The 13,202-nt window shown below is 44.9% G+C and overlaps 1 protein-coding gene across 17 annotated transcripts in view; it reads right to left on the reverse strand.

Annotated features, from left to right (window-relative positions):
* The window catches only part of CASK (calcium/calmodulin dependent serine protein kinase), a 421,703-nt gene that overhangs the window by 108,490 nt on the left and 300,011 nt on the right, over positions 1-13,202 (reverse strand). For 9 of the 17 annotated variants that reach the window (XM_073358759.2, XM_073358724.2, XM_073358780.2 and 6 more), the window contains one exon: positions 1,296-1,364. The exons of the other annotated variants lie outside the window; for them this stretch is intronic. In XM_073358759.2, coding sequence (XP_073214860.1) covers positions 1,296-1,364 — 69 coding nt within the window. The remainder of the gene's footprint in view (positions 1-1,295; positions 1,365-13,202) is intronic. 17 annotated transcript variants of the gene reach the window in all.

Consider the following 13,202-nt stretch of genomic DNA (forward strand, 5'->3'; position numbering starts at 1 on the left):
ACTTAATGTTATTTAATAGTACAGTATATATCTTCATTTATTCACAAGCAACAGTTTAAGAGAGCTCTAAGAATGTCTTTGTATTTTTAAAAATGAGATAACAATAGGGATGGATGTTTAGGTGAATTACCAGAATGCTCACACTGCATTTGCTTCATTTTACAACCTACAGTTCTTCTTGAGTTTTTCTATAATTAGCTGAAAATATCTGCAGATTTGACACTTTATCCAGCTGTTTATCTAGAAAAAAAGTGTATGAACATAAACTGTGAACCGGTAAATGAGGAACAGCCGAATAATCATTGGTCAATCCCAATCATTTGAATTGTCATTCTATATTTCCCTCATTTCTCCTCAAAATGTTCATTTATGCAGCTTGCTTTTATAGTCTTATTTGCCAACATACAGTAATGAACATACAGAATGTGTAAAAAAGTCTGAATTTTTAAAATGTATATTCAATTAAAAAAGAGTTGTCTTAAAAATTTCTCTTTTTCAGTTATGTTAAAAATAGTTAGTCCACCTTTTTTCTCCTAAAAATATCCTTGAAAAACTGGGATCATTCATATTAGAACATACAAAAGACTAGTTTAAGAATTTCTAGGCTCAATGGACAAAAAGTGAGAAAAGTAGTGGTATAAGGAACCTCACATCACAATAAGTGCAATTATTAACAAGATTTTTCCTTACAGTTTCCACGCAAGAGAATAGTGAGAGGATTACATTATTCACTTTTTGAAATAAATGGAAGATATTACTTTGTAGGGTTTCCAGTAATGGCTTATCAACAATCCCTTGGATGTCTGAAAGTTCCAGACCTCCTTACCCTGTCCAACAATACTTGCATCTCCCATCCATCCATCTCTCTGAACAACTGATTTTTGTTTATTGTTTTTCGGGGGAGGGGAAATCCACGACCCCCAAGGACTTCTCCCCCACCATAAATCTGGAAAGTGAGTGATTAAGAGATGTGCAGATGGCTCCTCTGACGCCCCAAATCAATGCATGTGTGTTCTATTCTACTTAGGCTTTTAAACTGTGCCTTCTGCCATGGTATCTAAGTGTCCATCTTGCCATGCTACTTAATATATGTCCTCCCCCAAAACTTGCCTGCAAAAGAGTTGAGGCAGTAGAGCAGCATGATCGCAGGCATCAGAAAACTATTTCTGCATCTTCTACATCAGAGAAAATGATGGGTTTACCACAAAAAGATGTGTCTACAAACATGTCTAACATGTATAGTTTGGAAATTGGGTCAGAAGTCTTATGAGATTCAAGATCTCTTATTAGAATACCTGGTTTCACAAGAGCCATAAATATTGTGAAAGGAGCCCCTCTCATAGTATTTCCACTTTTCCCCAAAACTAGAAAATGGAGAGAAGAATGAAAATTAGAAGCACACAATGTTAACTCAGCTTTATCAGACCCTAAACAATGGTTGAGATTTGAGAGAGTCATTGAAGAAGCGTAACAGGGTCTACAAACCCCATACTGAGCATAGACAGTCTCCTGTTTACAAGCAAGCAGCTTGATCACACCCCTAGCAGCTGCTAGAGCTGCCAATCACTGAGCTGCAGGCAATAGAAGAAACAAGATTGCTATAAAGGGGAGAGTACAGACAAGGAAAGGGAGACAGAAGGGCCTGGGATAGCAAGGTGGTGACAGCTTTATACCAGGCTGCCTCCAGGAGACCGAAGGGAACTACAAGCCCAAAAAGTGAAGGGCTGACAGGATTAATTAGAGATGAGGGTCCAGGAACTGACCTGACAGAGCAAACTAAGGCGAACCAGTCAGGAGAAACTGAGGCTCATCGAGAGACCACCCCAAGAGGTGGTGACAAGAAGGTTCGGGTGGATTTTTATTTTATCTGAATTAGTTCACCAATCCCTAGAAAGAGTCAGTCTGTCTCTCTACCATATGGAAAGCGCCCTTAAACATTTTAAAACAATTTTTATCAAGATGGTGGTGAAGGACCCAGAACACGTACACCAAAGCCTACCTACACTAGCACTCCACCAGTAGCAGAAACAGCACAGGGGTAGGGCAGACAGGGTTCAGGTATTTTCACCGCCAGTTTATCTAACCATTTATTTCTGGCTTTTTGGAGAAGGTTAAAATTATACTCCTGGAGATAATGAGTGGAAAGGAACTTTCTGTAGTTGATTAACTCAACTCAACCTCCCAGTGAATTAGTTTGTGTTTGAATGTTTGTTTTTTAACACTGCTGGCTTATTATGCTATCGTAAGATTATAAAGGTCCTCCTAAATCTCTTTTATAGATCCGTTTTTACTATTATTTAAATTTAAAGAAATAAATAAAAGATAAATATCACTAGAACCTGAATCCTATTTACAATACAAATTTCCATAATTACTACACCCAGTGGAGTTACACTACTGGAGAAGTACAGACCCCAATTTTCCTAGTGTAGATGTAACCTGTGTGCTACAGCTACCCTCCATCAATAACCTTGAATCAACATTGTCATTAGAGTGCTGTCGGAACAGGAATTTCTGTCATCCAGAAAATTTCTCATGTCTGAAATTCTTGTCATTCAGAATTGGAACAAAAGTGGGACATATGAAATTTTCCATGTAAGGGTCTTTAACGGGGCATACAAGCCTCTACACAAGGCAGGATGGGGTTAATGGACTACAAAAGGACAATTAGCCCCAGTTAAAACACCTGTAGCAGGAAGTAGGCCTCCAGGGAGGGGCTTAAAAAGAAAAGCCCTGCTCATTTGGAAGGGGCAAGCAGAGAGAGCAGATGGAAAGCACTGTGGAAGAAAAAGCTAGGTAGGCCCAGGGACTGGGGAAGACTTATGCCTAGCAGAGTTACCAAAGGAATTTAGTTTATGTTGCTTTACACTTGTTTTGGACTTTGATTGTCCTGGAAGGAGCAGAACTGTCAGAGACCTAGCCTGAAGGCTGAGTCTTTGTAACCCAGAAGACAGAGCATAGGCAGAGCAGGACCAGCTGGGAAACTGAAGCAAGTGCTTGCTGCACCACACAATGCCAGAAGGGGGAGCTCTGGTAAAGACATGCAGTAACACATGGTGGAGAATGCAAATAGTTGATCAGCCCCTGAAATTGAGGGGAAACTGATGCTTGCGAGTACTGACTGACACCCCTCCCAACCTGGGTAATTAGGAAAGATGTAGGAGGTGGTACCACTGGTAACTGTGCAGCAGCAGCAGACAGCCGTGCTACAGTGGCAGCAGGAACAGCACAAAAAGACACAGACGCTGCTCCTGCAATTGATGGAGAGCCTGCAGAAACAGCAAGAGGCACAATTTGCCACTCAACAATCATAGCAGGAGGCCCATTTCCAGCAACAAGAGTGGCTTCAGAAGCAGCTTGACCAAGTTGCTTCGGGGGCTTGGGCTAGTACTGGAGAGAGTAGCTTGGCCAAACTGGTCCCTTGCCTGGCAACAACAGTGGGGCCAGAGCCTGACCAGGAGGATCTTTCTCTGTACCTTTGAACAAGTGGCCAGTGCAGGGGGCTGGGAAGAGTCTACTTGGAAGGCCCCCAGAGCACCATTTTGGATGTGAGAGATGCAAGGAGCCTACTGCATGGTTACTGACAAACAGGCAGGCTCCTATCCTGTGGTAAAGGCTGTTCTCTTGGATACATGGGGACTGACAGTGGAAGTATACCAGCTTTTTTTTGGGCTGAACCATTCCTACAGAGAGCATGACCAAGGGTACTGGCTTAGAGGTTATGGGCATAATGATCATGCAGTGAAATCCCAGAGACTTGTTCCACAGGGAAAATTTCTTTCAAGTGGTCCTAGGACAGTTCTTGAAGGTTCTATCCATGGGAGCCCAAAACTGGGTAAGGCAATTCTAGGGTGCCTCAGCAGGTGTGGCCCCCGAGTGGGAAGAAATCTCTTTTGACGCCAAAGGAACCAAGTGGCCTGAATGGTATGGCAGACTAGAAGTGGCCCCTGGGGAGACCAGAAGAGGAGATATCCCAATCTGGGGAATTGCAGGGTAGACCTCAATGGGAGAGGGTCCCTGAGTAGCCCAAAATGGGGGGATGCATAGGAGCTACCAAGGCCCCAGTCACTCCTACAATCTAGCAGAAGCACGTCTGGGTGTGGTCAAGGAAGTCCAATGGTATGCTTCAGATGCTCAAGCATAGGAACATCAGACGAGAATATGATTAGCTGGACTGTTCTTACAGCCACGTTTGTGGCCTGGGGTCCTCTCCGAATGGCAATGGGACTCAGCGGTATGTGGTACCAATTTGGCTGCAGATATGCCAGTGAAATATCTCATGAACTCAGGTTGCAGGCACACTCTTGTTTGCGGAAAATGGAGTTTTGGTAAAGAGGATGGACTGGCATTTCCCCATGCATGTTGCTTGTGGCACATGGTGAGAAAATGTCTACCACCACCCATGGCAGAGGTTGAGCTGGGAATACAGGGCTGGAGAGGGTAGTAAAGGATCTTCCATGGCTTGTGAGCTTTGGAAGTGACTGGCAAGGTTTCCCAGCCCTGATGTAGAGAAAAGTAGCACCCAAGCTGGTGGAAAGGAAAGGTGTCATGAATCCAGAGCAACAGCTTAGAAAATCAGTGGCCCATCGGAAGAGGAGTGTAGGAAGTGGGAGGTTCAAGTTCAGACTGCTGATGGGGCAGAGAGAAAACCCTTCATCATCTTAAAAATGTAAAGAAACAGCTGAAAGATTGCCAACAAAAGCTGGAGAACATAAGCACCTCCCAGGAGAAGATCATTAAACAGATGACAAAACTGAAACAAGAGTTAGCACAATCTAGGGTCTAGGCCAGGGGTGGGCTAACTACAGCCCGCAAGCTCCCGCTGGGGAGCAGGGTCAGGGGCCACACCAGCAGTTCGGCCCCGCTCTGGTGCTCCAGCCAGGGCACTGGGTTGGGGGCCGGACCATGCGGCTTGGCCCCGCTCCTGCTCTCCAAACCCCTCGATCCCATCCCGGAGTACCCTCCTGCATCCCAAACCTCTCATCCCCAGCCGAACCTCAGAGCCCGCTCCCCCAGCCGGAACCTGCCCTTCCCACGCACCTGCCCCAGCCCTGATCCTTCTCCCGCTCTCCTAACCCCTCGGTCCCAGCCCACAGCACCCTCCTATACCCCAAACTCCTCATCCTCAGCCCCACCCCAGAGCCTGCACCCCCAGAGCCCACACCCCAACCCCAATTTTGAGAGCATTCATGGCCCGCCATACAATTTCTATTCCCCGATGTGGCCCTCCGGCTAAAAAGTTTGCCCATCCCTGGTCTAGGCGGAGTATGGGAAACAGTACTGCTTGATGCTGGAGCAAGAATTAGCTGGGCTCCAGGCACGGAAGAATGCCAAGGAGTGGAATCTTATGACAGACTGAACATCGTACAGTGGGGATCTGGACAGTACCTCATGCAGAAGCAGGAGATATGTGGGTCGCTACAGCCTCTCATAAGCAGGCTAGGGCCTATGTGGGTGGCTGAGGTGAAAGTAGTGTTCACTTGTGGAAGGGGAGTCAGGGAACAGCCCCTCTGCAAGAACAACTCATGGCCACAGAACATGCTCCACAAGCAACCCTGAGAGAAAAACGAACAGCTGACTGTGGAACATCAGGCAACTCAGGGAATGGTCATCTGCCCATGATGGTTAGTTAACCTGAAGGAGAGTTGGAGACTGAGTGTGGAAATCTCAAAACCCCAGGGAAAGAAACATATAGAGCCTGTTAGGTACACTCTGAAAAGGGTTGGTGTATAATGGGGCACACAAGCCTCCATGGAAGTCAAGAAGGGGTTAATGCACTATTGAAGGCCCTATTAGCCCAAATTAAGATACCTGGAACATGAGGTAGGCCTCCAGGAAGGAGCTTAAAAAGCAAGCCCTGCTCACTTGAAGACGGCGTGACTTGAAGAGTAGACGTGGTGGAACGTTCCGATAATGCAGAACTAGCATTTTTTGACAGAAAACTGTTCAACTGTAAAATTTTCAATTAGCTCCAACTGTCATACTGCCATACAAATTGGAACCTGTAAGATCACTTCCATCCCCTGGACTGCTCCGACCCAGCAACACACTTAAACACAGGCTGAAGTGCTTTGCTGGATTAAGGCTTAGACGACTAACAGATTTGTCTATGTTCGGTTTCTATGAAAATATACAGGTGTGACTATGGAGAAAAGGCTGTAATTCTCATGTGATATTGTTAAAAGAACCTTCTGTACCTCTAAAGAATGGTTACATACCTTACAGTATCTGTGGTTCTTTGAGATATTGTAGTCAGTGTGGATCCCACTTTAGGTGGGCATGTGCCTCATGCTTGCAAGATGAGATTTTTTTTTTAAATAGCAGTGTCCACTGGGTTGGCACATGCATTCCATACTTTCATTTGAGGGCATAAAAAGGCAGGGTGGCTGCAACCCTCCCTCAGTTCTCTTGAACTTCAAAGCCTGTGTTGCTGAGGACTCCAAAAAACAGGGATGGAGGTCAGGTTGTGGGATCCATACTGACTACATCTCAAAGAACCACAGCCACTGTAGAGTAAGTAAACATTCTTTCTTCTTTGAGAATATATCCGTACAGATCCCACCATGCGTGACTGGAAAACAATATCTTCTCTAGATGGTGCGATTAAGATGTGCCAGTCTCAGTCAAATGATGACTAGAGTACTTCTCTCCAAAATTTGGCATAAGAACTAGTCACCATATCATCAGTGTAACGCTTGTAAAAGTCACCTTTATATATCTCAGATACTGGCACATTTTTGAAGCAGGCTGAAGACACAGCCTGTGTCCCAGTGGAGTGCACCCTGACTCACTAGCTAACTGATAGTAGATGGAAATACTTTGTGACCCACAGAGAAATTCTCTGTGATGAGATCTGGCTTGACCTTTTGATGAGCCAGATATAGCAAGAAAGCAATGAGGAGACAGTCTAAAGGACTTGGTCCTGCCCAGGTAATAGAGCAAGGCTCTGGGAACATCAGGAAGAAAAGAAGCTACTTTTCGGAAGCCACACTTGATGCCAGGGGAGGACTGGAATGTTAATCATAGAATATTAGGGTTGGAAGGGACCTCAGGAGGTCATCTAGTCCAACCCCCTGCTCAAAGCAGGACCAACCCCAACTAAATCATCCCAGCCAGGCCTTTGTCAAGACAGGCCTTAAAAACCAAAAAGGAAGGAGATTCCACCACCTCCCTAGGTAACCCATTCCAGTGCTTCACCACCCTCCTGAATCAACTGGTTCAGCTGAAACTCCAGGACACCTAAGGGATGAACTTGGAGTGCTGTCTAATTACCATCTTGTCCCTACTAAAGGATGTGTGAGGAGATTTGACTATGAGGTGCATGGCACTTGCTGACATTCAATGCAGAGGTGACGGCCACTAGAAAGACGTTTGAGGGTAGGGTGATGTAATCAAACAGTCTAACAGCAGCTTGAATGAAAGCTGTAAGAGCTTCAGGAGGAAGATGTTGAGATTCTACATAGGAATCAGGTCTCTAACAGGTGAGCAAGCATTCAGAAGGCCCTTAAGGAATCTCGATACTGACTAACGCCATTCCTGCCACAAGGGTGCCTGAGCCCTATGGGGAGGGCTGGCAGGCCTTTCAGTGATGTCAACCTTGGTCCTCAGAGGAAAGGTTTTTTGCTTGAAGGTGGTGAGAACGTACAACCTGGCGATGGAGAGAACAGCTAGACCTCCCCATAGGCAGTGCTGAGGAACACAGTGCTCTCGGTAGCAGCGTCTGCTGTCTCAGACTGGCAGCTGTCTCAGTACTGATGACGGTCATATTTTCCTGGCGGCTCATCTTCTGTTATAGGTATCAATGCCGAGGGGTGCATTGCCGGAGTCAATGCACGCTCACCAGCCCTCAATGCCATGTAGGGCTTGGTGGCTTTGTCCCCTGAGGCTTTAGGTGGTCTATCTTTATGGGAGGATACTGAGATGTGCCTGGTGTGTCTGCCTCTTTGTTTGGAGCAGCCCGTTTGGTGTCAGACTTCAGTATCAGAGGTATCTGTGGTACTGGTATGGTCTGATTTGGTGCCAGGGTATCAGTGCTGATGTTTGTGTTTGTGCCAGGTCTTTCCTTGGCATCATCTTTTCTGCACTTGTCTTCAGAGATGCTTGTCTGAGAGATGGTGTGTTGGATGAGCCTGGCTTTTCTGCTACCTGGACCATGGAGCTAGTCTCCTCAGGATCTGTTGATACCTTTATAGATTGCTCCAATAAATGAAGATTCCACTGTGTGTCTTGCAATTTGTGGGTTCTCATGGAGAATGAATGGCACACTTAACATCTACTAGGTATGTGGCATTCTCCTAAGCAGAAGAGCTGTTGCTGTATCCATCTTTCAATGGAATTAGCCCATTGCAGGACAGGCAGGGCTTGAAACCCAAAGGTTCTGAATCTACCATTTTGAGAAATCCTGTATGGGGGAGAGCCTGTACTGGGGGTCCGAGTATCAACCTTCAGTCCAGATGCATTCATATTGTTCACGGTAGGTGCATGTCCAAGAATCAGAAGACATCTGAGGGTTTTTTATGAAGGGTTTAAAGAAATTTAGCCAAAGCTAAGACCTAGTGCGTCAGACGTGCCTGCTTGCGTCCCCCTCTGCCCTTTATGCCCAGGAGCATGAGGTGGCACAGAGTGCATGAGTGGCCCCAACAAACATGGTTATTAAAAAAAATTTTAATCTTGTGCATGAGATGCACATGCACCTAAAATAGGATCCACATGGATGCATACTCGAAGAAGAAAAAAATGATTAATGCTTATTTGAAAACTTCAAACCCTTTCTCCAGTAATACCAACTTTTCTGTTAAATAGTGAGCAGATAAACATTTTACTATGAAAAAATGAATAGTGTTTTCTTCATTAACCCAATGATTTATTTTACCTTTTACATCCAGTTCAGCAACGTATTTAAGCACATGCTTAAGTCAATCCCTTCTTCGTAAAAAAACAAACACATGCTTAACTTTAAGCATGTGTTTAAGTTTAATTGAATTCCACATTCTTAAGTGATTTGCTGGATTTGGGCCAATTGGGTAGGCAGAGGAGGATACGCAATATTTGTACTTCTGCTGCTGGAAAAGGATATAAATATTTTAATAGAGGAGGTGATAAGAAGGAGAATATTCATTTCTATTCATCCAGGTCAGGAACTCTGCTTCCAACAATTTTATTTAAAAAAAAGTAGACCCTTCCAACTGTGCACTTGGGTGGTATCCTTATGATAACTGTGACACTCTGCCCCATATTCATCACAGTGGTATAATGATGATATGATTATGACATAATTATGATGCATCTTGTGCAAATGTGTCATGTGAAGCGTCTATGGAAAAGTTATGATTTGATTAATATGATTATCCTATTTGTATGAATGTATCATTTTTGTATCTAGAGTTATGAATATTGACTAGGTATTTCTATAGCAAATGCATTTACTCCTTGGTAACACTCGAAGGTTTGTTTGCACTCAGGCTAGTCAGCACATCATGAATGGCCTAGTCAAGTGGAATGACCATTAACAAAGACAATGGGCCATGGAAAGGCTTTTCCTCACCTGGCAACACTTCAGCCAGCCTATGAATAATGGCTGCTATGACTCAGTGATGCATCCAAGGGCATGTGACCAGACCACATGATACTGAACTCCATTTTGGTACCATTTTGATACATTTTCCACAAACTGGACTGGGAACCCAGTTTGGAACAAAGGGGTTCCCACCATATGGAAAAACTATAAAAGAGGGACGTGACATCACAAAGGGGCCCCACTTTCTCCACAACTCGACACCTGAAGATACCTCTGGAGGAACACAGACTTTGAACTGGGGAAGTGCTGGTCCCAGGCGGGAAAGAAGGAAACCCTGCCTGTGTATGAAACATCAACAAACTGCTTGCACTATCTATCTGGGTGAGACACTGATTCAAATCCTGTGTAGTATATTAAGCATAGATTGCATTTTTGTTTACTTGCCAAGTAATCTACTTCGTTCTGTTTGCTATCACTTATAATCATTTAAAACCTACCTTTCTGTAGTAAATAAATGTTTTATCTTAACCAGTGTGTTTTTGAGTGAAGTGTTAGGAAATCTTAGCTCTGTTAACACAGGCGGGTACATACTTCCCCTCATCGAGGGGGGAGTGGATTAATTAATGATCTTGCATCATACAAATCCCTGTGCAGTGCAAGACAGTATAATTCTGGCTTTATACTCCAGTAGGGGTGCAAGACTGGGGAGCTGCGAAATTGGCTGGTGTCCCCATTGTTGGTCCATGAGTGGCTTAGGTAAAGCATTCAGGTGACTCAGTTGGGTGTGTGGAGCCACCTGCTTTTGTGTTGGGTGATAACAGAGCCCAGAGAGGCTGGCTGTGTGTCACCAACAGAGCAGAGGGAGAGGCCAATCCACCTGAATAGTTACTGGGAACAACAGTTCCAACAGCTTCCTAGCTTCATCCCAGGGTACAGCCTGTCACACTAACCTATAAGGTCCTGATCCTACCAATGGAACTTGATGGTACCTGTGTGGAGCACCACTGACTTCAAAATCTTCAGTGGGGTTCTGCATGGGCGTAGGGGTAAGCCAATATGGTTCCCTTTGTAGGACTGGAGAGACAAAATCTCTTTTGCAGTCAGAATGCTGCACAAATGTTCCACCTTAAAACAGTCTTCTATATTTGTTGGTCACCAAGTTTATTGTTTTACACTGTTCTATTTAAGTACCTTTCCCATTTACTAGTTTACACACTTAAAAGCATCTAAATTGAATTGCAATTGTTCTTTACTATTTGCAAGAAATCCAAATTTGGTATTAGCAGAGGATATTTGACATTTTCTGTTGTTCAAATAATTCACTTATTTCTGAACATAAGGGGTTTCAAAACCTAATGCTTGCACTAATCCACTGCTAATCATTACTAGTTGGAATATTTCTTTCTTTGGGGAAAAAAAGTACTTTTTGCCTCTTTTGTTATAATTCTGTCCTGATTCTACCTATGTATAGTAAGTCTACAAAAACTTTACTTCCTGTAAGTTTGATTTTTCAAGAGCTTTCAGCTATTTCTCCCATCACTTTTACAGCTTATTCACATGGTATCTTTTGTCCTTTACCCTACTTGAACAGTGAAAAGGAATTTCAGTTGTAACCTGGTCATTGATTTCTTCATAGTTGTTTCTGTGCATTTCCTATATATTACATAATTATATACAAAAAGCTAATGGAATGAGAAGTATTTTAAGTACAGAAACAAACACACACAGGTATTTTAGGCTCCCACAACCTTAACTTTGTCCCCTTGCACGTTTGCATTACAATGGGTACTTTCATTATTCGGTTATGCAATATATGTGAATATAGTGCTACAAAATAATATATATAAAAGCCTCTAGAATTACAGAAAAGCATGTAGTTTAAATATACACAAATACTCACATCCTAGACCCAGCATGCAGCCTGAGTGGCTGGGCTGTACATCATAGGCAGAAGAAAAGTCCTCCAAACTTAACAGTGCAGTCAGAGTGGTAATACTGGCCCTAACTCTGCCTCTAAAGAGTCACTTTTCTTAAAGCCAATACTTTGCTGTTGCTCTGGCTAGCCTCAACCCTGAGTATTTCAGATGTAATGATATTGTGATCAAATCCTCAATGTTCTCCAGCTGTAATTTTATTTATCATATTGCACCTGGCTCATTTTCTAGGCTAATAACTATAACAGACTTTGGCTGGGTAAGCTGCCCAATGAACTGTATTAGAGACTTTCTAGCAATAGCTCTGCAAAACAGGCTTCTGCTTCAATGGAAAAAGAGCCAGACAAAACATAAGAATAGCTGAGTAATTAAAATTCCCCATGATCAAAGTTCTGATTTCTTACAAGACCATCATATGTCAATATATTTTCTCTAAGAAGAATTGACTAAGAAAAATTAGTCAAAAATTGCTCTCCAGGCAGACTTGAGAGAGAGCAGGGAACAATTAGGTTTCAGTCAGCCATTAAAAGAAAAAAAAAAACCACTTGGACCACTAACACGCTAAAAGACAGAGGCAGGCCAAAACTGTCTTTCAGCTCTACCCCATGAAGCCTGCAAGTGGGGAAAAGTGCTACTTTCTCTTGATTTAACATTGTTCCCTAGTAAGGGGTCATTGGGAATTGAGGCAGATGTACAGATCTCCTTCTCAGTGCAAGACTGTGGAATTTGCTTGCACAGTAGTTTGTGTGATATTGCAGGGCCTTTAACATCTTGATATTTGACATGCCTGTTTAACAGCAAACAGACACGGACAGATAAGAATAACTCTCATAAGTAATGAAAGATGACTGTGATTGTCACAGGCTACCTGGCCCTTTAAGGGGAGTCAGACTCAGCCTTTGTCTTTGACCTAGCAGTTAGCCCCTGATATGGACTCAATTTAGGGTTGCCAGGTGTCTGGTTTTTGACTGGAACGCCCAGCTGAAAAGGAACCCTGGTGGCTCCAGTCAGCACTGCTAACCAGGCCATTAAAAGTCCAGTTCGTGGCACAGCAGGGCTAAGGCAGGCTCCTTGTGGCTCCCGGAAGTGGCCTGCATGCCTGGCTCCTAGGCTCAGAGGTGGCCACGGAGGCTCTGCGTGCTGCCCCATCGCAAGCGCCAGCTCCCATTGGCCGGGAACCTACAGAGTCCACTGATCCCTCTGCATAGGAGCTGGACATGCTGGCCACTTCCCGGAGCCACCTGAGGTAAGCGCTGCCCAGAACCCGCACCCTGAACCACCTCCCGTGCCCCCTGCCCCAGGTCAGAACCCTCCCCCCTCATCCTAACTCCCTCCCAGAGCCCGCACCCCAACCCCCTGCCCCGAGCACCCTCCTGCACTCTGAACCGCTCCGCCCCAGTCCAGAGCCCCCTCCTGCACCCCAAACCCCTCATCCCCAGCCCCACCCCAGAGCCCACACCTCCAGCCAGAGCCCTCACCCCTTCCTGTACCCCAACTTCCTGCCCCAGCCCGGAGCCCCCTCAACACCCCATTTCTGGTCCCACCTCAGAGCCCGCACCCCCAGCCCAGAGCCTGTGACCCCTCCCACACCCCACACCCTTCCCCAGCCCAGTGTAAGTGAATGAGGGTAGGGGAGAGTGAGCGATGGAGGGAGGGGGACAGAGTGACTGTGGGGGCAGAACCTCAGAGTAGGGGTGGGGCCTTGGGGCAGGGGTGTTCAGTTTTATGCGATTAGAAAGCAGGCAATCCTA

The sequence above is a fragment of the Lepidochelys kempii genome, chromosome 1, assembly GCF_965140285.1.
Source record: "Lepidochelys kempii isolate rLepKem1 chromosome 1, rLepKem1.hap1, whole genome shotgun sequence".
NCBI classification, from domain to species: domain Eukaryota; kingdom Metazoa; phylum Chordata; order Testudines; family Cheloniidae; genus Lepidochelys; species Lepidochelys kempii.